At 26.7% G+C, this 23,891-nt stretch overlaps 2 protein-coding genes across 11 annotated transcripts; both read right to left on the bottom strand.

The window, feature by feature from the left end:
- Positions 1-281: 281 nt before the first annotated feature.
- On the bottom strand, positions 282-2,076 carry LOC122526119 (protein lifeguard 3-like). Its single transcript, XM_043649304.1, has 7 exons — positions 1,832-2,076; positions 1,505-1,737; positions 1,375-1,428; positions 1,211-1,301; positions 1,006-1,131; positions 761-910; positions 282-678 (listed from the first exon to the last, which is right to left on the bottom strand). The coding sequence occupies exons 1-7, from the start codon at positions 1,925-1,927 to the stop codon at positions 526-528; spliced, it is 903 nt and encodes a 300-aa protein (XP_043505239.1). The 5' UTR covers positions 1,928-2,076; the 3' UTR covers positions 282-525.
- A 1,051-nt stretch (positions 2,077-3,127) lies between these two features.
- LOC122526117 (vacuolar protein sorting-associated protein 13) lies at positions 3,128-23,891 on the bottom strand. 10 transcript variants are annotated; one of them, XM_043649292.1, is made up of 65 exons: positions 23,845-23,890; positions 23,416-23,573; positions 23,038-23,257; positions 22,853-22,945; positions 21,404-21,569; positions 21,135-21,335; positions 20,529-20,615; positions 20,241-20,438; positions 19,902-20,134; positions 19,642-19,780; positions 19,305-19,551; positions 18,988-19,222; positions 18,799-18,916; positions 18,407-18,653; positions 17,984-18,238; positions 17,802-17,901; positions 17,464-17,703; positions 17,208-17,388; positions 17,034-17,122; positions 16,817-16,946; positions 16,506-16,738; positions 16,293-16,430; positions 16,066-16,219; positions 15,726-15,943; positions 15,470-15,622; positions 15,237-15,371; positions 14,952-15,124; positions 14,565-14,866; positions 14,323-14,462; positions 13,863-14,151; positions 13,503-13,774; positions 13,273-13,395; positions 13,086-13,188; positions 12,877-13,023; positions 12,593-12,789; positions 12,379-12,516; positions 12,158-12,277; positions 11,898-12,077; positions 11,624-11,800; positions 11,387-11,548; positions 11,112-11,275; positions 10,899-11,019; positions 10,478-10,654; positions 9,562-9,786; positions 9,262-9,477; positions 8,551-8,592; positions 8,082-8,147; positions 7,325-7,528; positions 7,096-7,233; positions 6,858-7,004; positions 6,619-6,767; positions 6,386-6,497; positions 6,049-6,287; positions 5,793-5,955; positions 5,489-5,705; positions 5,238-5,413; positions 4,998-5,117; positions 4,784-4,905; positions 4,396-4,709; positions 4,199-4,320; positions 3,932-4,101; positions 3,738-3,852; positions 3,533-3,664; positions 3,290-3,457; positions 3,128-3,206 (listed from the first exon to the last, which is right to left on the bottom strand). In XM_043649292.1, exons 6-65 carry the CDS (start codon positions 21,232-21,234, stop codon positions 3,144-3,146), a joined length of 10,035 nt encoding a protein of 3,344 aa, XP_043505227.1. In that variant the 5' UTR covers positions 21,235-21,335; positions 21,404-21,569; positions 22,853-22,945; positions 23,038-23,257; positions 23,416-23,573; positions 23,845-23,890; the 3' UTR covers positions 3,128-3,143. The 10 variants fall into 10 exon arrangements, with proteins under 10 accessions (XP_043505227.1, XP_043505232.1, XP_043505228.1 ...); XM_043649297.1 differs by having other exon boundaries at positions 21,135-21,329; XM_043649293.1 differs by having other exon boundaries at positions 21,135-21,569; positions 23,868-23,891.

The following is a 23,891-nucleotide window of genomic DNA, read 5'->3' as shown; positions in this document are numbered from 1 at the left end:
TCCTTTTTCTTCTTCTTTTACAAATCACTCGTCTTTTTTATATTCCCAATCTTATCTTTACTTATTACTATACTAATGTCTCTTCCTTGCTTGATCGATATTCGAATTTAAAACGTTCGTGTTTCGCGGTTGATTTTACTGAGGACCAACGACAGACTCCTTTCACAAATTCACCTTGAAATGATATCGGGTCAAATAGCGATTCTCTAATGAAATCGATTACAATCGATATAATGTTGATCCACGTAGTAATCGATAGAATCGATGTATGCTTGGTATCATTTGATTTTCAGCGGTTTATTCAAAATTCTTTTTCTGTTTCCATTAAATTCCTTAACGCTATATAATTTCGATTCATAATTGATCCATATATTTTAATATAAGCACACATTATTAATAATATGCACATTAACTATATAGAAATATCTTAAACATTTCATTTTTATAGTATAGCAAAATCCGCTACTTATTTAATAGAATAACAGATAAAATATATAAATGCAGAATGCAATAAATTTTCTGTATTTATCCATCGTGGAACAAACCTACCAACATAAGAATGTATTGATACAATAAAATGATATCAACATAAATTTGAGTAGTTGCATAAACAACTTCGTCTGGATTTATTTCTATTCTTCTTCCGCCCATTATTGTTTGTACGTCAAAAAATAAATACTAAAAGAATAGAAATCATTTCTTTTAATATATTTATGATTAATAATCAAATATATTGTATAGAAAGAGAATTAATATTAACCATTGATACAAGGAGTGTTCCTATGATGCCCATTAGTATATGCAATGTTCTTATGTATGTAAATATCATTACCATCACCATTACAAAAAGAGCAACAATTCCAACTAATCCAATTATAGTTATCAATCCTGTTCGCATAGTTAGATCAAACTGCGAATGAACAATAATGAATTATTAAAATACTCATTTTTAGTAAATTTATTATAAAACATTTTGCTTGATAATTGAACACAAATTACATATACCTTAGTGAATGTGGCTATAAAACTAATTGTGATAGTTACAAATGCGGTCATGCCTAACGTTATAAGAACCACTTCAATAGCATAAAATACAGAAACAAAGGCAGCAAGATACGACATAGCCAATGTCTGTAAAAAAAATATGAATGTATGTGAAATTGTGTACATTAATAAATAAATGTAGATATTATACTATATACAATTTTACCAGTAAACAAAGACAGATGTAATTATTTGGTGTTTGTCGTCTTGCACACTCAGAACATGCTATAGCGCAGTACGTGACCGTAAAGAGTATTCTAACAAAATGTAAGAATTTAATTTTCATTCAAATAATTTATTTGTGTCTAAAATGAAAAAAAATGTACGTACAGAGCTATTAACCAAATATACCAATTAATTAACATAAACTCTCGTGCAGCTGGTCTAAAAGTACAAAAAATTAAATTTATAAGTATAAGCAAGAGTAATAAGCAAAATATTAAAATAATACACAACTTACACAAACATAAAAAATGCTACAACAGCTGTTGTATATATAAGTTGCAAGGCCAATATGCAAAAAATTTTTTTAATAAAATTCCTTCTCACTAACAAATCTTTAAAATCTCCCATATAATCTTCATCCCCCATTTCTCTTCTTCTTTGCTCGTGGAGCCAAGTTCTATATAATTCTTGATTTTGTCTTTCCCTTTGGGCTACCATATCATCTGTTACAGTAATAGTATATGGACCCTATCAAAGAAATCAAATTTGTTTATTAAATTATATTATACGCGGATGTGGATTTTAATTAATTTTAATATTTTAATCATAACTGCTAGCTTACACTTTGTACTTTTTGCCCTTTAAATAAAGGTGGTAACTGTGGGGGCCCATGTATAATATTTTCAATTTCTTGTTCATTAGGATTAGTTGATTGCATTAAACTAATGTACAGAATTGAAGATGTTTATTATAAAAATGTTTTATATTCGCCTTTATTATTCAAGTAAAAAACTTTGATCAATTAATTTTCTGCAAATGTCACAATATTATTATAATAATTGTCAATATTTTGTAAAGTATTATTAAATTACGTATAAAAATTGAGTTTAAAAAAATATAAGAGAATAAATTCAAAATAAATAAATAGATAAACAATTAATTGAAAAGTAAACAAATGACGAAATATATTAAATGAAGTTGCAGTATTGCGACTTTCGAAGGCAACAAAAGACAATTTGTAAGATTGAGTGAAATTTGTTGACTCGCAATATTTATTTATTAGTCATATAATTATATATAGTTATATATTAATTTTCATTATTTAAAGAGAATACTTCGACAGGAATATCTAGCAACAATCCTCGATACCTATATTTAAATCTTTGCATAAAAGTCGACAGGAGTTATGGTAACTTTCTTTTAACTATTTAAATAAAAAATTCTATTATTGTTAATAATTATATTGTAATAACAAGCAATGTATATATAATAATAAGGATCGTATAACATAAACGATCTCATATAAATATAATATTTATGATATTTTTAAAAGTGTGCGTTTTATCTTTTTGTTTAGATTAATAACTTGTTAACAAATGTACGATGTTGCATGTAATAATTACGAATTAATATATAATATAATATATATATATATATATACTTTTTTAATAAATTAGAAGAATCATTTGGTAATATATTGTACTTTACAATAGTAAAATAAAATAATACTTGAACAATATTGACAAAATATAATTTACATTTTAATCTCTCTCTCTCTCTCTCTCTCTCTCTCTCTGTATATATATCTATGACCATATATTTTAAAGAAAACAATTATATTAACGTAAAAATAAATTTAATCAATTAAAATTTTATGCACCACGAATACGAATTTTATATATTTATCTTGGAACAATATCAGTTAATATATTCTTTACTATGGCTATTTTTAAAAGCTAGTATTTGTCAGTCTTGCAAATGGTATATATAAAAAAAACTATTTGAATGTGCATGAAAATTATATAACTTCAGTTATAAAGCTTAATGCAAATTGAGCTTGTAGGCACTCTTAGTTTTGCTTAAGCATGAAGTTTCATAAGTAATTTGTCAATATATCAATCATGCTCTTTCTTTTCGATTTTTATATTGGTAACTTATGTATGTTCATTTGTTATTCCGTATTGATTCATCTGTTCCCTTATTTTACTATATAGTAACTGAAAAAAAGTAATGAGATAAATAATTATTACTTATTACATATAAGTATAATTGCCAGAAAAAAACATATTTTTTGACCAACCTGTTTTATATTGGAATCTGGCACTAAGATTATTTTTGATTGTTCTGGACTACCAAATAAATTTCCTAGTTTCTTTCTTTTTGAGGAATCTTTAATACAAATCTGTACTCCTTTGTCTACTATTTTTGGTAATTCACCAAATTCTTGCCACGTATGAGTCCAATCGACCTATGAAGTAATATTTTAATTAAATAATATTATTGTATAGAGAAATTCTCTCTTGTAATTTGTTTCAAGGCATACCTTCCAACCACCGAATAAATCGCTATATTCAAGATACGCTATACGTTTATCAGTCAGCAATAGGACATCTTTATTGATATATATATGATAGAAATAAATATCTGTGTTTGCATATTTGCCTTTTTCAAGTTCCTGTTTGAGAAGACAAAAAAATAAATTAATTTCACACAATAATATTGTTATCATAAAATAATATATTACTTACAGCTAGTATTTTATTACCCTCTGCTTCATCTCTTATGTAAGGTCGAACAAGACTATCTGGTTGTAGGAATCTGGGTGGACGAACTCTTTTAGCTTCTTCACTTAATTCAGCCGCACTAAAATATATTTTTGTTTTTAAAACTATTTTCATAGATATTAAATATTACAAAATATAAAAACATATGTTTTTATTACCGCCTGACAGCACCAAAAGATCCACTAGCAAAATCGACAACTCCTGCAGTTGGTCTAGTTACAAGTCCAACGACTCCCTTTCCAAAACCTTTGAAGAATCCTTCAATACCTTCTTCTTTAGCACCGGATATAGGTTTCATTACAACACCAGTTACACCATCCACAACGCCCTATATAAATAAAATAATAATTTTAATAACTAAGTTGTAAAAGAAAATGTTAATTTTTTAATGTCATATTAAATATTAACTTAATTTATGAACATACCATGACCAAACCTTTTCCACTTCTGACAAGTCCTTCATGCAAATTTGCTGGCTGTTTATTCAATTGTTCTTGTCTTTTCCTTTGATAATCTTTGTCAAAAGTTAAAGCAGCTATTCCTTTACCTTTACATATAAAAGCATTATGATTTTAAATTTATGACAATGATAGAAAAAACATTTTATGTAGTATTTTTATACCCATAGCTCCTGTAATTTTCGATACAGCTCCTGCCATTCCACCAACAGTATGACCTAGCATACTTCTAACACCAATATATAAACCTTCAGCAAATTCTCCTGGGCCTTGTATGGCACCTTGAAAAGGCTCATAAAATAAATCTTCGATTCCTTTCATCGTACCGACTACAAGACCATATGGATTACCAATTACATCAAGACCTAACACAAGAACATAAGCTTGCTTAATAGCTTGTCCTACATAATGCGTAGTTGCTTCTGAGATTAATTGCTTATGTGTCATGAAAGTGTAATCTCGTTCGAAGTATGCTAATCTGTAAAATAAGAAATGTTCTTTCTATTAATTGCAATATTACGTTAATAAAATCTAAGAAGTAAGAAAACATACTTGAATACGATATCGTTAATATCAGTTAGCGTAACTCCAATGCCTTGTAATAGTACATTTAGTACTTGAGGTACTGCAGAAGGTCCACTTCCAGTACCAGTCATTGAAAAACTAATATGTATCTAATAAAGGAAGAATAATTTGATAATTAGATAAATGTGTTTATGATTTTCTTTTTTTATACATAATAGTATAAATAACAAATATCACGAACCTTAAGAGGTGAAAAATGCAATAAATCAAAAAAATTTTTTTGTTCAGCTGTTGTGATCAAACTAACATGATACATGAGTGGTTCATGCACTAATTTCATGTCTGTGCGAAAAAGTTCACTCTGTAATAGCAAAGTCAAAAACTTTTTAGTAAACATATTACTCTTATAATATAGTTATAAATAATATTATTTAAATATTACTTGACATTTATATACAATTATTTAAATATAATATCTTACTTCTTCTGCATCATTCGCTACATTTGCTTCAAAAAAGGCCATTATGACATTTATAAATACTATGTCTACTTTAATGTGGAATTCTTGAATAAGTACTTTGAAATAACGGAATTGTTGAACAGTGCTATGTTCTAAGAGGCGTTTTACCATACTAAGCTCGGCAAACGGTTTTGGTACTGTAGAATTATTACGATTTTCTAAATAAACAATTCAATATTATAATAAAAAGATATAAAAGGAACACTTTTTACCTGTACTTTGCGTTATACTCTTAGGTAGAGGAACTGGTGCTAGAATAACTGGAAAAACACAATCTGAAAGTTGATTATCTATCTGCAATCTATTAATTTTAGCATGTAATTGTACTTGATGTGCTGATGTCTTATACTGTAGCCATAAACCAGTTTGGAATGAACGTCTTATATAACGACGATGAGGTCTTAACATTTCCATATTTAAGTAATCCACCTAAGGTTAATTACAACATAAATATTGATTGTTGATAAGCGATTTTTATAGAATAAAACACCGATTGTAAAATGTTTAGATCTCTACCTCCAACTTAGGTTCAAGTAATACTCTATAAGGCGGGTCTTTTTCAATTTGTAACTCGCGTATGTATTTTTGGTATCCCTCTTCAATAATATTAACTTCTCTTGCATTAAGAAAACGCCATCTACTTCCAATAGATTTACGCGTTTCCCATATTATACCAGAGCTATAATATATCATTATTGTAAGAGTAATATATCATATTGGTGGTATACTAATAATATTCAAAAATTATAAATATTCTTGAAAGAAATTTTACCTAGCTATGCACATGTATAAAAGCTCTGATTTAGTAATATTATTTACAAGTGAAAATCCTACTCCATGGATATTAAGAGTTATCTCTTGTTCGATAGGTTCAAGATAACCTACTAATTGACAATCTTCAGCTATTTTCAAATTTGTAGTAAACAAAAGTACTCTTTGTGTACCATTTAGAAATGATACATAATATATTTCTTCTTCTGTGTCAGGTATTTGAAAAGCACCTAAAGTATCCTAAAAATTTTAATCATAAAAGAATGATTACTTAAAAATAACTTAGAAATTCTGATGGATTCTTAAATCCTTAATAGAATATAATTTATTTAGTTTACCTTTCTTAGATCATCTTCTATTTCTTTTTTGTTACTATCTTCCCACATTAATTTTCTTGGACCAGCAGGATTTTCCCAAGTATAAAACATTCTGTTAAATGATTGAATAAACCTGTAAGAAACGTAAATGTTATTTCATACTTAGAATTTATTTACTTAAATATGTACGCCTAAAGCTTATTTATTTGTTAGTTATAAAGATGAGTCTGTCTCTGGATGAATTTTTAGCACACCTTATATTTATAGATCCTTTTTCCCAGAAATTGATTGAATGATGAGTATGATTTATAATAAGAGCAGGAGCATTGCCAGGACTGTAACCTGACATTGAAATATATATTCCGCCTTCATTGATTTGTATATCAACATTAATACCGCCGTACTAATAAATAAAATATAATTATTAAATAATTTTTGAATACATTTTTTTTTTAATTAGAAATAAATAAATAATAATAAAACAAATACTGACCTTATTATCTAGTTTTAACAATGTGGTATGACTATCAGTATAAATGAAAGCTGCTGTTTTTTCAGGATATCCTGCAGCCTTTGCCTTCAAAGTTTTCACTTCGTGTTCTGAACGAGGCCAAAAAGCAGAACACTCTCCGGGTGAAACCTATATTATAATATATATTTAAATATAAATATGTTGTGTTATATGTTTTATATATATAATTAAAGAATAATCTTTTATCTTTTTAGCATACTATGATAAATGGATCGGCAGGTCTATCACTTTCTTGACATTCAATTAGAAAATCACTGTTATTAATAAGAACATAATAAGGTGTAAATGTAATTTGCTTTGTTAAAGAATTATATGTCAATTGATTATGTACACCAATCTGAAATATAAAAATTAATTATATAAAAATAGATACATATGTATTTCATGTATAATATGAATAGAAATTTTTTACCAAACGGAAAAAATACCTGATATATCATTCCATTGTATTTGCACGCAACTACTCCCTCACTTCCCGCAACATCAATTGAAAACTTTTCAGACCATTCTCCATCTTCCACTCTAATCATTGCTTTTTTTTTACCAAAAAAGGCTTTTGAACGGAATGAAAATAATATTGGTCCTTTAAAGTGTTCTGGATGATATAAAATATTTAAATAATCTTCTCCACTCTGAAATAAAAAGAAAGACTGTATAGTTTACTTCGTAATAATATGTTTTCATTTACATAAGCAATGAAATTAACATTACAATAAATTATTAAGATAAATATATAAAAACAAGTATTTTTCCAATGATTTTCCGATTTAGTTGCTCATGCATATGTAATAATAAAACACTGCTGTAAACTATACATGAGTATACTAAACATTTATACCCATAATATATCAAAACAAACACACGTGTATATAACATATTATATTTTACCATTTTTTGTGTTCTGTTAAGAATATACAAAACATATTAATAAATGCAAAGAAATAGAAAAACTAAACGGAATACTAGAAGAAATAGAATATAAATAGCTGGTATATTATATTTATTTAACAGACTATGCATTTATAGATGTTAGAACAACTTTTATATTGGCAAGAAATATCATTAGTAAATGTTATTAGTATTGCAGTTTCATATGTGTAATATTTAAATTTTGAATTTATGAATATTAGTGCAATTCAGTGTTATTTAAACATATTTAAATAAATTTTGAAATGAAAATGTCACCAAACGTGCTTTCCTCTTCCTATACTGTGCACGTGGATGATGAGGTTTCATAGCAAAAACCAGTTTCTGAAATATACCTTTATATATATACTGATAAAAACATAAATATTTAAAGCGTGCTATTGTTTTATTATTATCTCGTAAAAATAAACTTTGTATTTCTGCATTTTTAAATACAAATAATATGATTATATAAATGTTATTTAAATGTGTGCGAAACACATTATACCTTCTATTATTAATTTCATAATATTACTACTATTAATATATTTGCTTTGTTTACAAATAATTATTAATATGTATAATAGTAGCAACACATTACATATTGAAAAATTTCTACTAATAAATACTTTAACCATAAATAACACTAAGATATTACAAGCTTCCAAAATAATATTTTACAAGCTTTCTTAATAAAATTATTCTATAAAAAGCATCAATTTAAAGTGCAATAGTAATAAAGCTCTACCTTAACTGGACTTGAGTGTTCTTTACCACCCTTACTTGACTTCTGTAAAATAATAGTTTGAGTTCAATGCAGTAAAATGTATTTAAGAAGACACTTTATCATGTAAATTTACACCTACATGATAGAATATTATGAGTAAAAATAATACATTCAAAATAAGATTAAAAAAATATAAATTTACATATTAATTTAACGAATCATGCAAGACAATATTTTTGTTCAGCAACTTCAGAGTCCAGTTTTTGAAAAATATCATTATCTTTTGTCGAAATATCCTATGATTTCAAGAATATTATTTAAAAAGGAATGCTGTTCTTTTAAAAGATAATTGAATTTATTCTAATATACATGTTTATTTCTACATAGAAAAAGAATTAAAAGTAAAAAAGCCAGCAAGTATAGTTAGTCGATGAATTTGCTTCAATGTCAGTTTAAAGATTAAGATAAAAAGATATGTATAAGAGTTTATATTTTATTTTAAACTTTGTTACTACAAAATATCTGTTTGATTGAATTGTCATATGAAATTTTTTCATGAATTATTCATTCATAAATCATTCATAGATCATTCATAAATCATTCATAAATCATTCATAAATCATTCATAAATCATTCATAAATTAAGAATGAATTATTGAAAAATTTATAATGTATATACAATTTAAAAATTAATAATATAGTATTTAGTAAAAAACATGTTTCCACGCTTACCCTATAAGATAACATTAATCCAGTTTTATTCAACATCCAAAAAGGACAGTAGAGAGCCATTATAATGGAACCATGTTTATATGATGTATGCATTCCTAAATCCATAACAACTTTTTGTGCACTATCAAAAGATTCAAAAGACCAAACTGAAAACTCCGGTGGATTTGCTATTATTTCACCTTTACATGACCAATTTTTTTCTAAATAATTTGGTAGCTGTAAAATTTTTATAATTATATTATATATATATATATATATATATAAACTATTACATTTTTAATATTGACAATATATCTTTACCTTAATAATAATATTTGATTTTGTGTAATCAATTGTTGGAATTTGTAAAGTAGCACTAGCTTCCAAAAGTTTTTCTTCAATAATCCCAGGAAGACAAATAATAATGTCGATTGGCAAAAAGTTCTTTAGATATACAGACGGATATAAATGAACATTATAAACAGTGCTTGCCATTGTATGACGACTAGTATTTTCAAAATAAACTTGCTCTATCTCTCCTACAACCTGCAAATTATTTATATATAATGAATTATTACAAACAACAATATATTTATAGTTCTTCATTTAACAATACTAATTAGACATAAGAATCATGCGAAGAAATGATCGGTAAAAATTTAAATCATAGTTTTACAAGCAACTGATACGAAAGCCACAAAATTAAATAATATTTTCACAATAACATTACTACTTTGAAATAATTTATCTCAATTCTCTCCTGAAAAACTTTACAAAACCCTTTTTTCTTCTTTTTAGATGTAGATTAAGTCCTCGCAGTTTAACCATCTAATTATAAGTTTAAAATATATATATATATATATATATATATATATATATATATATATATATGATATGATGATATATAATATATATGATAATTATATATATATATATTTGTATATGTTCAATTTCATGTAATTAAAACGTAAATGACACTCATCTAATTTGTATATATATATATATATATAATATTCATTTCTATACTAATCATATTCTCAGCAATGGGAAAAATGATAGAAATATTTTTCTAGTTAAAAAATACACATATATAAAAAATATTAATCTCTACATTCACAGTTAACAAAGTTGACAAACAATCTAACTAATAGAGCAATGCAGATCCACTTATTAGTCTCCATAAAGTCATCACTTATATACGAGACTGCAACATATGAACTGAAGAATATGATAGTACCTGAATAGGTGTTTCCACATATTTTGGGTGCTCTGAATTAAAACAATTCAAGCAGAAACGTTTCACGTGATCAATAAAATGACACAATTTGTATTGCCAGTCAATGGTATTTAAGAATAAACTGATTGTGTTGTTATTATAGAGAATACTACCAACCACAATCATCATGAAAAACATCTAAAAGTAAAAAGTCGCTTCTTGTATAAGCATACGAAGCATTCCAACAAAATTTTCAATAAAATTAGAAATAATTATGCAATATATTATCTAATTGTTATCGCGTATTGTACAATTATATTTGTAGTAATAAAAAGTTGACACATTAATATAGTGTAACATACATATTAATTTTAACTAATGTAAGAAATTATTTAAAAAAAAAATTATATAAAAAGGATCTTAAATAGGATGACTTAATTACCTGTACGTAAAACGGTTCTATTATTTCTTGTTTTGATCTTGCTTCGCATTTTAACAGTTTTGTCATGGAAACATTCTTTTGAAGATCTTTCCATACAAATGGTTCTATTGAAACCATATAGCTGTAATAAAGTTTTAAATTTAAATCTAATAATATACGAGAGAGAAACTGATAATGTAATATATATGTATATAGTATAAAGAATGAACTAACCCGTTAACGCTAAAGAATAACCAATAAATATTTGTTGGTGTATATACAGCATCCAATGGAAGGTTCAATCGATCATTAGGAGCTACTGTACCTACACATTCAACTTCGTTTCCTCGTTTCGTCATATAATATACTGATATAGGTTCAGTGAAATGATTATGTACCTACAATAATTATTGTTAATATTAAATTTTCGCTGTTGATTTTCTTTTCTCAATTTCTAAGTATATTACGTAATAAAAAAAATTCTATTATAATCATGTAAAAAAATTTACCTGAAGGATACTTCTAAGCGTAACAATAGTACTTCCTTCATCAACAACAACATCAGAAACAATGCCCCATTCTTCTGAATTATCCTTACGATATTTCAATGAAAAGAATCTTTTATCTGCTCGAAGAACTGGTATTGTTAATCTATCATAAATTCCTTTGAACTAAAAAATGCATTAACATATATCAGCGAACATGTATTATATATATATATTATATTAAAAAATTAAATGTATTACCGAAACGACAAATTTATTGTCTCCTCTGTCTTTAACAGAGCTAGCTTTTAATTGTTCAAGAAGCTGCGTTTCTATTTTGATAAACTTTGGTGCGAGTTCTATGGACGCTCCAGATTCGAGAATTACTTCAGTATATGAATCTGCATTATTACTTGATCTTGAACCACTGTCAAATATCTAAAATATGTATTAATGTATTTCGTTATTATGTATACATTCTTATATGTATAATATAAGAACATAAACTAAGGAATTTATAATATACTACTATTACCTTAAAATGACTAAGTTCTAAATCAAGTATCATTGGCAAGCCTGTTTCATTTTTCAATACATATGGTGCGAATTTTTGGGTAGCCGTTTTCCCGCCAACTACCATAGCAGAAGAGAATGCATTACCTAATTGTTTTAATACATCGAGACATGTTTTGGTCACTGTAATCTCTAAATTTTCCTTCATTTAAAAATAAAAAATAAAATTGTTAAATTGAAATAATTTACTTCCTTAAAAATTATTATAATTAATTCTCTTACAGAAGATGTTACGTCAATAGACATTTTAGCAACTTGATGTAAATCTTCTGGTTCACTTTCTACACTTGGACTGACAGCACTAGCTCCTCTAGAGTTCACTGCTAAATCATTAAATTGTACCTGGTAATAAAAAAAAAAAAAAAAAAAGAAAAAAAAGAATATAATTTAAATGTGGTTTAATAAAATAATTTTCACACTTTAAATTATTTTCAAGAATTTACTTTCGTTTTCAATTCCCAAGGAGTTGAAGTACGTTTTCCAGTTTGAATGCCTTCCTTTGGTTCTATTAATGGTTCCCATAAAGCCAAACGACTATTATAGTATGCCATTATAAGTGAAATTGTACATTCCACGGACATCTACAAAATATAAATTGTATAATAGTAAAAAATATTTGTTTTTTAAATTTATATAGATACATGTAGAAAATCATACGGATTTAGTACTCCAATCATTGACATTGCTCTGAAATCCAATATGCATCAAAAGCATTGGTAATGTTTTATTACCAACGCCTGCTTCTAATGTTAACAAAATTGTTGGTGCAGAAATTATAGCTAATTCAGGTTTATAAATCGCATCATTGTCGTAATCAGGATAAGTAAAATCTTCTAATGCCTCTACTGCAATCTCTATAAACAAATATTGCAAAATTATCAGAAAATGTCGATATGTAAAAAATAGATTGTTTTAAACAAAAATTATGAAGCGCATTAAACCTGTTTTCAAAAACCAATAATTTTGCTCTTCATATGGTGTAATAAGCCAAAGTCCTTCGTAATTAGGTTCATGCTTTACCACTTCGCTATCTTCCACTTCTGCTTTAGTAACAGTATGAATGACTTTGTTCAAAATTTCAATTACACCTATAAGATATAATTTATTTATTGTTAATGACGAATCCTTACTAATATTTGCTTATAAATACCTGGCGAAACAGAAATGTGAATGTCTGTACAGCATACATCTATGTGCAGACCTTTTTCTTCAGGTGTAGAGCCTGCTACACTAACACTACATGGTCTTAAAACCTTATAGATAGATTAAATAAAAAATATAAGTTTTTTAAATAAATTTCTGGTGGTAAATAATATAATTATATAATTGTTTCATACTTGATATATCCAATCAGCCCTTTTTGCAGGATTATATATACCAGTTAGAAGAGAAAGATCTTTAATAGAACCTGTTATTACTTGATGTTCACCCATAATGCGCATTTTTAAAAGTAGTTCAGTCTATAAGAATATAAGAATATCAATCTATAAGAATTTTAACATATGATAACAATACATTAGTATTAATAATATTAATAAATAGAAAGATAGTTATTTATATTACAAACATTTAATAATATGCAATTTGAATTTATATCATCCATATCTTCAAGAAGAATGATATCTGGCTTTTCAACGTGTAAATTCACAGTTAACATTTGAGTAACATTTCCTGAAGTTTGAACTGACTTTTTCTTAGTTACTGCATCACTATAACCCTTTTGTGAAGATTGATGTACATTTCTACTTGCTGTAGAAGATTCAATGTTAAAGAAATCTTTTATTTTCATTAGATAATCAAGTGACACGATAATGCTGAATGAGAACACTCTGACATCAACTGAAAATTTACATATACACATTAAACATTAAAAATATAATATATTTATTCCACAATTATATATAGTATATATATGTATTATATTCACCAAACATGTCATTAGGGCCTTGCCTAACTGTTACATCCAACATACTTCTCACAGGTTTTGTATCTTTTTCTGTATCATGTACAGTCGATAAGGCTGTTGTTCTTTCCATAAGTCTTGTTAAAGTACTTTCTCTATTAGGTCGAATATCGTCCAAAGTACAATTCATAAGAAGTATAGAGGTTGCTAATAAACCATCAGCGAATATTCGTCCTTTAACTCCAAAATGTGTTAAGGAAAACTTTGCCAAACCACTTTCCGGAAGATGTAGAGGTGACGTTTGAGTCTGTAACTGCAATAAACCATAATCCTATAATGCTTAAAGCAGGAAAATGTGTTTATTTACATATACATAAATAGGGGTGGGGGTAGGGGGTTTATATTGTATATTTGAAATATAATGTATAATGTGTAATATGTAATATATAATTTATAATAACCCCTAAATATATATATGCTTTACCATTTTGGAGCCGCCTGTGAACAAATTAATGACAAGGCTATCCATAATAAATTCAAATTTAATAAACGTGTGCACATGCTTTTGCTCTTGCAAATTTGTAGTTTCTTTTTCTGTATTAATATCCACTTTAATTGGTTCTACTGTAAATTAAAATTAAATTAAATTAAATTAAATTAAATTAAATATAAATATAAATATACAAGAAATAATTTAAAGTTAACAAAATTATTACATTTACTTACTTGCTCTTTGTTTATTCTGATGATCTAATAAAGACTTTTTATCAAAATGTTCTGGAATTTGTGTAGATTTAGGTTCTTCCACTGATTCTCTTAAATTTTCTTCTAAAACTTTCATTACAGTTGCATAGTCTTCCTGACTTAATAGCATATTAATTTTGTTTAATCGGCCGTACATATCAATATCTGGTATAGAAGTAAACCATGCAGTTGACAAATTGCGTTTCATCAATAATGTAAAACTAACTGGTTCTAGCAATAGGACTTCGTTTTCAATCGTAAGTTCAATTTTGTTCAGTCTTATCCTATAAAAAAATAAAAAATTAAAAATATAAAGGCACGTAAAAATATAAACATTTAAAAGATTCAACTCTATTCAATGAATTATACCTTGAGAGTTTTAAATTTTGTAATTCGATCTTCATTTCATCAACTACAGGATATTCTCCAGATTCAGTTTCAGTTTCTAATTTTTTGAAAATGTTACAAACTGTAAGGTTACCCATATCTAACATTAAACAATGCTCGCTTTTTGAATTTCTAGGTACATATATAATAGGAGCCTAAAATGTTACAATATATAAATTAGAATATATAAATCGCATAGAGTATACTTCTTGAAATATAATTCGTATAATTCGTATAATTTGTATCATTCGTGTAATTTTTATATACCTTTATGTTAACATTCAGCTCCACTCGCGTTGCACTTTCTTGCACATCTTTAATATTAGTTTTCGCTGCTTCTGCGGCAGCTGCAGATGCTTCTTTAATTGCTTGTTGAGCTACTTGGAAATTATTGAGAAAATTCTAAACATAAGAAAATAAATTATTTTACTTTTATACTCACGTTATTATTATTATTATTATTATTATTATTATAAGAAATTTACATTCCTGTCTCTTACCATAATATTTGTAACAAAGGCATTTAAAAATATAATACGATGACAGCCCATAATAATTTTAATAGACATATTGTTTTTATCAAACTCTTGTGGTTCAATATTGTATATTACTGCTTCAATCTTTAAAGATTCTTCGCCGTCTACTGATATAATCTATAAAATTAATGAAGACAGAATTTGTATAATTAAAATGAAGAAAAAAGAAAAAAAAAGAAAAGAATTTGTCAACGTAACAAAAAAATATTTAAAATCTTACATTTTTATAAATTGATGTAGTATTGAGATCTTGGATATTAATGGAAGTAAGATTAATATTTGCTTGCGAGTAAGAAGCCTTCATTATAAAACCAGCAATAATGCCTTCGATAAAAAACGCACTAATGTCTCTCACGTCACTAATCATTTTCATGCTAATGGTACCAACTTTAGCTTTTACTTTTAAATCTATAAACTCCATCACTTCTCTTTTACGTCCTGCATATAAATAACATAGTTTCTAAAAGTGGTAACTCTACTTGGACCGTTTTTTAAGATTAAATTTTAAGCATTATACAATTGTAAGGAAAAATTACTATTATTAAAACAAGCATACTTACGTGAAATGGAAGGTTTAATTCTCTGCTTTTGAATTTGATCTTTGATAAATACAGAAGTTTCTTCTTGTATGAGAGGTAAATGAGTAGGCCGAAATGGTACTATATCTTCTTGCAATTTTTCTTTTAAAGCTGCAGACATGGATTGTATCTTGTCCTAAAAACGAGAAAAAAAAAATAGAAAAGTAAGCAAAGATTGTTCAAATTGCGGATAACGCATGTTATATTACTTGTATATCTGTCACGAATTTTAAAAGATTTATAAGCGCTTCCTGATGAAGTAATACATCTAATGTAGTAAATTCTAGTTGTAACAATTTTACTACTGATCCATGTCGAGTAGTAAACTCTGGTGACCGTTTATTCACCTATAAAAATAGAAAATATATAATTAGCGTTTTCATTACGAGAATAAGAATTATAAACTATAAAACTAGACTTACATTAACATATTGCACTATAATAAGATACTCATTCTTTCCAGTTGACATGGGAGTATTTATCATAAAAATTTCTCCATTATTATGGTACTGCTTCATTTGAGTACCGCCTAATTTTAATATTATTTCTTGATCATAAGAACGTTGCAACATTTCAACTTCTAATTGTAAAATTTCAAATCTTACAAATGGCACGACTGTTTCATCTTCTTGCTTAGAGATTGATAAAGTGAATTCTGACAAATATATAAATATTATATGTCATTAATATAAATATAATAATTATCATATCTATTACATCAGAAAGTAATTACCTTTCATTTCAAACTTCATTTCTAAATCTGTTGTTTGTTTAAGAGGTTTATCTTCCTGTTTCTTTTTACCGTTGGGAGAAGAAATTGTAGTCAATTCCTTGAATAAAGACAATTGGGAAACGGATTTGCTCTAAAACAAAAGAAAGATAAGTACCTATAAGAAAATATAGTGTAGCAATGAAAGAAAGCAATATTAGTTTATTTATAGATTTCTTACAAGTGATGACTTTGTAAGTTGTGCTGAAGTTTCTTCCTCGGGGAATGGAATACTTTGAACAATACTGAGAGCTTCTAGCAAACGTATGTCTACAATATGAAAAATCTTATATTTTTATATTTGTTAAAAAAATTAATTAGTACAAATATTGGATCATAAAAAATATATAATAACCTGTTATATTAATAGCAAGAGATGGTAATTGTCCTACTAATCTCATTTTGGGTAATAAAGGGTCATCTGTTATTAAACATTTATGAAATTGAATTTCTAATGTAGTTGGACACAGTAATGTCATTGAACCGTGTTTCATTAAAGCTTCTCGCCAATTTTCATTTCCTAATGAAACAAGAATCTATAAAGATAAAAAAAAAAAAGATCAAATTTTTATACTTTACTTTTCAAAGATATATAAATAAAAAATAAATACCTGAAAATTAACTATATTCAGAGCAAATTTATCATAACTATGTTCCCTTAAGTGTAACAAAATATCTTCTTCACTTTTACCCATACTAGCAAGCTGTTTAACAGTTGCTTTGGATTTATCACTTTTGGGCTTTTCAAGAGAATGCATCTTCAAACTACCCAAATTTATTATAAATAATGATTTGGTATTATCGTATAATCCACCAAGTGGTATAATTAATTGGGATGCCTGCATGTCTACCTGTAATTGAAAAGTATTAATATAATATCTTTTTTTATCTGTATATTATATTTTTAAGAATCTTTTTATTCCCGATATGTATTTATAAAACATTATACCTGAATATCTAATATTGAATGCTTTTCAATAGCATACTCCAAACCTAAGGCAGACTTTTCTTTTAAGCCTTCTAATTGTTCTGCAGCAGCTGCTTGAATTCTATAAAAAATAAAATTCTTCTGTGTAAAACATCGTGTTATTGATTATGTTCAAAAATTCATATGAAGAAGATATAACTCACTGATTTAAAGCTGAAGAATTTGGAACTTTAAATAATTTAACTAATTCTATTATTGTTTGAGCATCGTATATAATATCAACCGACTTTGACTTTATAATAATACGATCTCCACATAATTTATCAAGAGGATTTTTTTCGTAAGCAATAGATAATAAAACATTATCCGCGCTTTCATGTTCAGAATTAAAAAGCGAAGGAATATAATCATTTTGTTTTACTCCAAAAAGTTTCATATCACTTATTGATGTCGTTATTCTGAAAAAAAAAAAAAAAAAAAAAAGAAAAAAAAATTATATTATTACTTATAATTTATTATATTGCAAGCAACAATGCAATAATCTTTATAAATATTTGTATTGCAGAAAATATAAATATTATTTCATTCCATACACAATATATATCTTTTTAAATGTATAAACTTACAAAATAGCATTGGCAGAAGGTCGTGACTTAAAACCAGCCTGAACACTATTTAATTGTAAATCCAAGATACTTGGATGTTCTTTATCTGTATCTAAAAGAAGTAATTGAAGTCCGTGTAAGAAGAAATTAGTATCAATCATTTCATATGTTTCAGGATAATGAGCTGGTGCAGTGTTCTCTTGATAATCAATTGCACGATACAATTTTTCCTTCTCTTGTGGTGTCATGGCTTCCTCGAATTTACGCACTAGAATAATTAACAATACGTAAGATAACGATTTTTAAATTATTAAGCATTACTTGAATCATATTACTTTATATGAGAAAGTTTAAATAACCAGAGTTCACAATGTTATTTAAAATAGAGATAGAAAGTAAAAGCAAATAATTACTAATAGCTGCAGCAGAATTCAACTCTTGAGTTTCTTCTGTTTGAGGAGAGCCCCATAAAAATCCAAACCATCCTCTTTTTGCTTTAAGATTCTTTTCTTTCTCTGCTAATCTTTCGACCTATCACAAAATAATAAGCTATTAAACATAATTCAACACAAATCCAGTTAAATAATACGTATAATACTTACTTCCATTTCAATTTGTTGTCTGATAATAACTAAATTGAAAAGATCTAACTTTTTCTCGTAAGTCTTCAGACGTTCTTCTATATCTTGCGTTACTTTCTTAGTTGTTAATTTAGTTTGATATACTTGTGCATATTCGCGACACATATCTCTATGTGTTTTCATATGATTCCAATCCCAATTTCTACGATGTCTTCTTACAGTTTCTTCTAATATACAAGTATATGCAAATAACCACCTATTAATTATAAAATGAGTTATAATGAATATACTTTATATGTTTATATAAGCATTTAAACAAATAAGTTTTTTCTATTTACCATTCTTTGTAATGGCCTCTATATGACGTTAAATTTGGTCTATATCTTCTGTATGGAGCAGCTTTTTGAGCTTGATCCAGACCTTCTCCTAACTGCACTAAAGTTTGGTATTGATGTTTAGTCAATGCTATTCGTAATTTAAGCATTTCCAAATTGAGCCATATTTTTGGAATGGTATAATTACTACCATCTGTTTCAGGCTTTGGATTAAGCTTTAATTTTGCATTAACATTTATTGGACCCAATACTATAATAGTATAAAAAGCACAATAATCGTTTATCAAAAGATTTTTAAATGATTACAACATCTTACAATATGCAATAAAATATAACTTACAATATAAATAACCAATAGGCGTATAATCTATCGTTGCGATACCATCACAGAATAATTTGGAATACATAGATTGTGAATTTTTACTAAATTGTTCAACACCAGTATTAAGATATACAGCTAGGCCATCTAGTGTACACAACTGTAAAAATATTAACAAATTAATATAGATGACAATGGCTTTTTAAATAATGTCAATTCATATAAATTATACCTGTTTATTTCTATTGTAAAAATAACTGTTAGTTAAACCTATTATTTACCTTATAAATTTGAGGAATTGCATACATATCTTTCATGTTACCAGTTGTACTCCAAGTATCTGTACAACTTTCTATGACAAATGTATTTAATGTGAATCCAACCGAAAATGGATGATCTTTAAATGTAACATGATCTTCATAACGTACATGAATTCGCTTTATCTCAATGTGTATATTTTTTATCATACGAGCAATTAACTTTTCAACCATTGAATCATTTAGCTTTTCTTGTGCTATGAATAAATAAATATGTCATTTATTATGCTTAAATTTATATCTTTCTTTTTCCCTCATTTCAAAAAATATATTAATAATATTAATAATTTGCAAATGTTTTACGTTTAGTTTCTGCCAATTGTTTATTTTTCTCTATTCTTGCAAGCTCAGCTCTTTTGGTCTCTAATTGTTGTCTTGTTTCTTTTTCAGAATCATAAGAAACTTGGCTTGAAGGTACAACAAGTATGAATAATTCCTCGACTATGGCATCTACTTGAGCATTCCATATGTCTTTATATGGAATTTTTAATATTAATTTACCTGAATATAATATATAGGACAATATTAAACATTCATTCTTATTTCGTATAAAATGCCTTTAGACATAAAATATATAATACATTCACGAACCTAATCGACCATATTCTAATCTTACAGGTAAATCCAGTACATCTAGCGCTGTTTCTTTTATTAATAAATCTGTCAATACTACATCACCTAAAATAAGAAACATTTATTTAATGATAATACTAAATAATATTAGGTTATATCATATTGTGTTGAATAAATAAATATATGAATAAATTAAATGAAAATATAGAGAGAAAGTATGTGAAAATCAGTTTTCTATTAAAATTATATTAGTGTAATACAATCAATATTAAAGGATAAATGGCTTGTTTAGATTAATTGGAATTTTTATATAGCTATTTTTATATCAACTACTATTATAGTTAAGTTGAAAAATATGTTGATATAGCGTCTGATAAAATGCTCGTGAAATGACATCAGAAATAGAAGCTGATGTCACATCGCACACCCAATAACATCTTGTTATATTTAATACATTTCAAGCATACATGTGATATTATATCAGCTTTCAATTTTTTTTTTCCCCTATTTAATCAGAACTTCTTTTACGATTTTACAATTTTACAATTTAAATAAAAATATTACATGAAGGACAGTGTAATATTTGATAAAAGATATATGCAAAAATATCCAAATTATACTCACCTCCCCATAAACTAAGTTTTAATTGCGTATAATCCAAATTTTGTATATACTCTCCTAAAACTTTATTGAGGAGCTCTGCTATAATCGACTCAAAAACCATATTTGCAATTTATTTGGAAACCACAAACGTAGAAGAAAAGTATATACACTTTATTGAACACTTGTTAACATGACGTTCGTTGATTGTCCTAGTAACTGTTCCTGAATATAAATATAATCGAAGATATAATAAAGTGAACTACATGCCGCAGTCATAACCTTAAACTTACGGCTCAGATCGATCAACACGTAGAATGAACGATTTAAGCGCTCAATAGAACCATTTCCGCTCTTCTATTTAGTTCTAAGCAGATGCCGTTAGATTTCATCTCTTCTGCATTATGACGACATACTAATTCTTACGCAACGTTCAATTTTCAACAACATTATAACAACCTGTCAATACATAATGAATACTACTTTACAAATGTTAAGCCAAAGATTAAATAAGAATACAAGTAGCCTGATAGGTGGTAGTATTTTGCTTTTTTAAATGAAAATTTCTTTAGCCACACCGCGTATACACTTTGTGCAAGGTAGTGAATGAATCTGATCTGTCACGCTTATTCGGATAACTAGGCCACCAGATTGGGAGGGGAGAGGTGACTCATACATTTAACGCGTAATATGTTTGATTTCCGTGTAAGAATTTATTCCTACGTAATTAAAATATATTTTAAAATATACAATTTTATATTTAATTCAATCTCATTTGATTTACAAGCTTATACAGTCATAATCGATGCTGTATTTATAGTAATAAGTGTCGCGTATAGTAATAAAAGATATATATATATATATATATATATATATATATATATATATATATACAAAAAAGAAAGAATCGTCAAATCTTTGATTCGAATATTCAAGGCATTTAAATTCATATATATAGGTATAATTAATGTATTGATAGATTTATTAATAATTTTGTTCCTCAACAAATCGATATTTCTTATCAACTTTTATAGTCTTACATTATTTCTAAGAGTCTATTAAAAAAGGTCGAGAATCTAATAATAAGTGATAATAATTTCTTACTAAAAAGTAAAAAAGAATAATATTTTTCATCCCTCATCTTGTGCAATTAGAATATTTCTTTAATCTCTTTTTTGGAGGGCGAAATTACTCAGTAGATCAATAAAGAAATATAAATCATTAGCTAGTTCCACTATCCCATGCAAAGTTTAAAAACTTACAGTGTATTCCCGGAGGTGTATTTTCAAAAAAGTAGCTTTTTGAAAAAAAAAGAGCTAAAAAAAGCTAGCTTTTCTATCAATGTACCTTCAATATAGTGAATGATCTTTATTAAAAATGATGACAGCAGTAGAGTTGAATCATAAGAAACAAGTGAAAAACTTTGATGCCCAGTTGAGTTTAATTGTCTGTTAATTTTATTCTCTTACTCTCTATTATTGTGCAAGTGAGACATGAAAAAAAGTAGACTCTTGTGCATTATTTAATGTCAGTCAATGCATAATAATGTTTTCAATTACTGAGTGTAATGCTTGGCAATACATTTTGTTGTACACGTTAAGAATTTCTTATTAAAATGGATTTCTTATTTATGTTATTTAACTTCGTAATAATTAGGATGCATTCAAACTTTTGGTTTTTTTTATAGGATATTTATATGTCTGGTTTCTTTGCAGTGTAAGTAAAGTTTTAAAGCGTCTCACCAAATCTTTTACGATGACTGTATTGTCTGTTCCTATTTATCGTTGTTGAAAGTAATGCACACTCTATTCCAGTAAAATTATTTTACATCTCTGCTAAAAGAATAGCTTTATTATTGCTATGAATAAATATCTCTTAAAAGTATTATCATATATCTTTTCTACTCATGCAAGATTATTGTCTTTACCTTTTAACAGATTCTGTCTCAAATTATTTCTTGTCATTGAAGTCACATCGGATTCGCATAACATTTCACTTAGAATCACATTGAAGGAAAAATTAGTCTATACAAATGTTTGTATCATTAGCCTCAGGAAATTGAAATTTCTATTTATTGATCCCATGCTGTAGTGATGCCTTCTTCTTCGCTGAGTAATGGTCTTCGATTGGAATGGAGATTGTAGAGCCTTGTATTTATGTGTAAATTATTTAGGAAAAAAATTTATATATGAATCGTAACAAATTTTCAAAGAGAAGAGGATGATGAATTGAATTAAAAAACAAAATAAAAAATATATATTTTACTAATTAAAGGAATTCAAAAAATCAAATTATAGATATTTACCTCACTATTGTCTGGTATAATAACTGGATGAAGAGAATGATTGAATTCATCCGTATTGTCAAATACAAATCAAAATGTTGTCATTGTTGAGTTAGAACATAACAGAGTCGCAAAGTAATTTAACTAATTTTACTATTTTCATCCTGAATTGCAGATAACTATAATGAGTAAAAGAAACAAATTAAAACTAATAAGGGATCCTAGGCACTTGTATACTGCATAACTTAAAATATATACACTAAATAGAATACACTTTATATAACCTATAAAATTAACTGATGTGGTCATTTTTAATTTGACATAGTGGTAATTTTCAACAGTAATATTTAAAAAATTATAATTTTTATTATTTTATTTCTAAATTCTGTATATAATATGTGTGTGTGTTATCTGTATAATATGTAAAGTAATATAATATTCCTTTCTTACTTATACAAGATTGTTGCTTTTACCTTCTAAAAGTTTCCACTTTGATC

Source organism: Polistes fuscatus, unplaced genomic scaffold, assembly GCF_010416935.1.
Source record: "Polistes fuscatus isolate 324 unplaced genomic scaffold, CU_Pfus_HIC Scaffold10, whole genome shotgun sequence".
Taxonomy (NCBI): domain Eukaryota; kingdom Metazoa; phylum Arthropoda; class Insecta; order Hymenoptera; family Vespidae; genus Polistes; species Polistes fuscatus.
This window is presented reverse-complemented; position numbering and strand designations above follow the sequence as displayed.

Coding starts and splice junctions, on each gene's coding strand:
- LOC122526119 (XM_043649304.1), bottom strand. CDS start 1,927: ATGCAATCAACTAATCCTAATGAACAAGAAATTGAAAATATTATACAT. Junction 1,738..1,831: donor AAGGGCAAAAAGTACAAAGT/GTAAGCTAGCAG, acceptor TTTCTTTGATAG/GGTCCATATACTATTACTGT. Junction 1,132..1,210: donor ACATCTGTCTTTGTTTACTG/GTAAAATTGTAT, acceptor TTTTTTTTACAG/ACATTGGCTATGTCGTATCT.
- LOC122526117 (XM_043649293.1), bottom strand. CDS start 21,234: ATGGTTTTTGAGTCGATTATAGCAGAGCTCCTCAATAAAGTTTTAGGA. Junction 16,220..16,292: donor AATTCGTGACAGATATACAA/GTAATATAACAT, acceptor TCTCGTTTTTAG/GACAAGATACAATCCATGTC. Junction 3,207..3,289: donor CAGATTCCAATATAAAACAG/GTTGGTCAAAAA, acceptor ACTTTTTTTCAG/TTACTATATAGTAAAATAAG.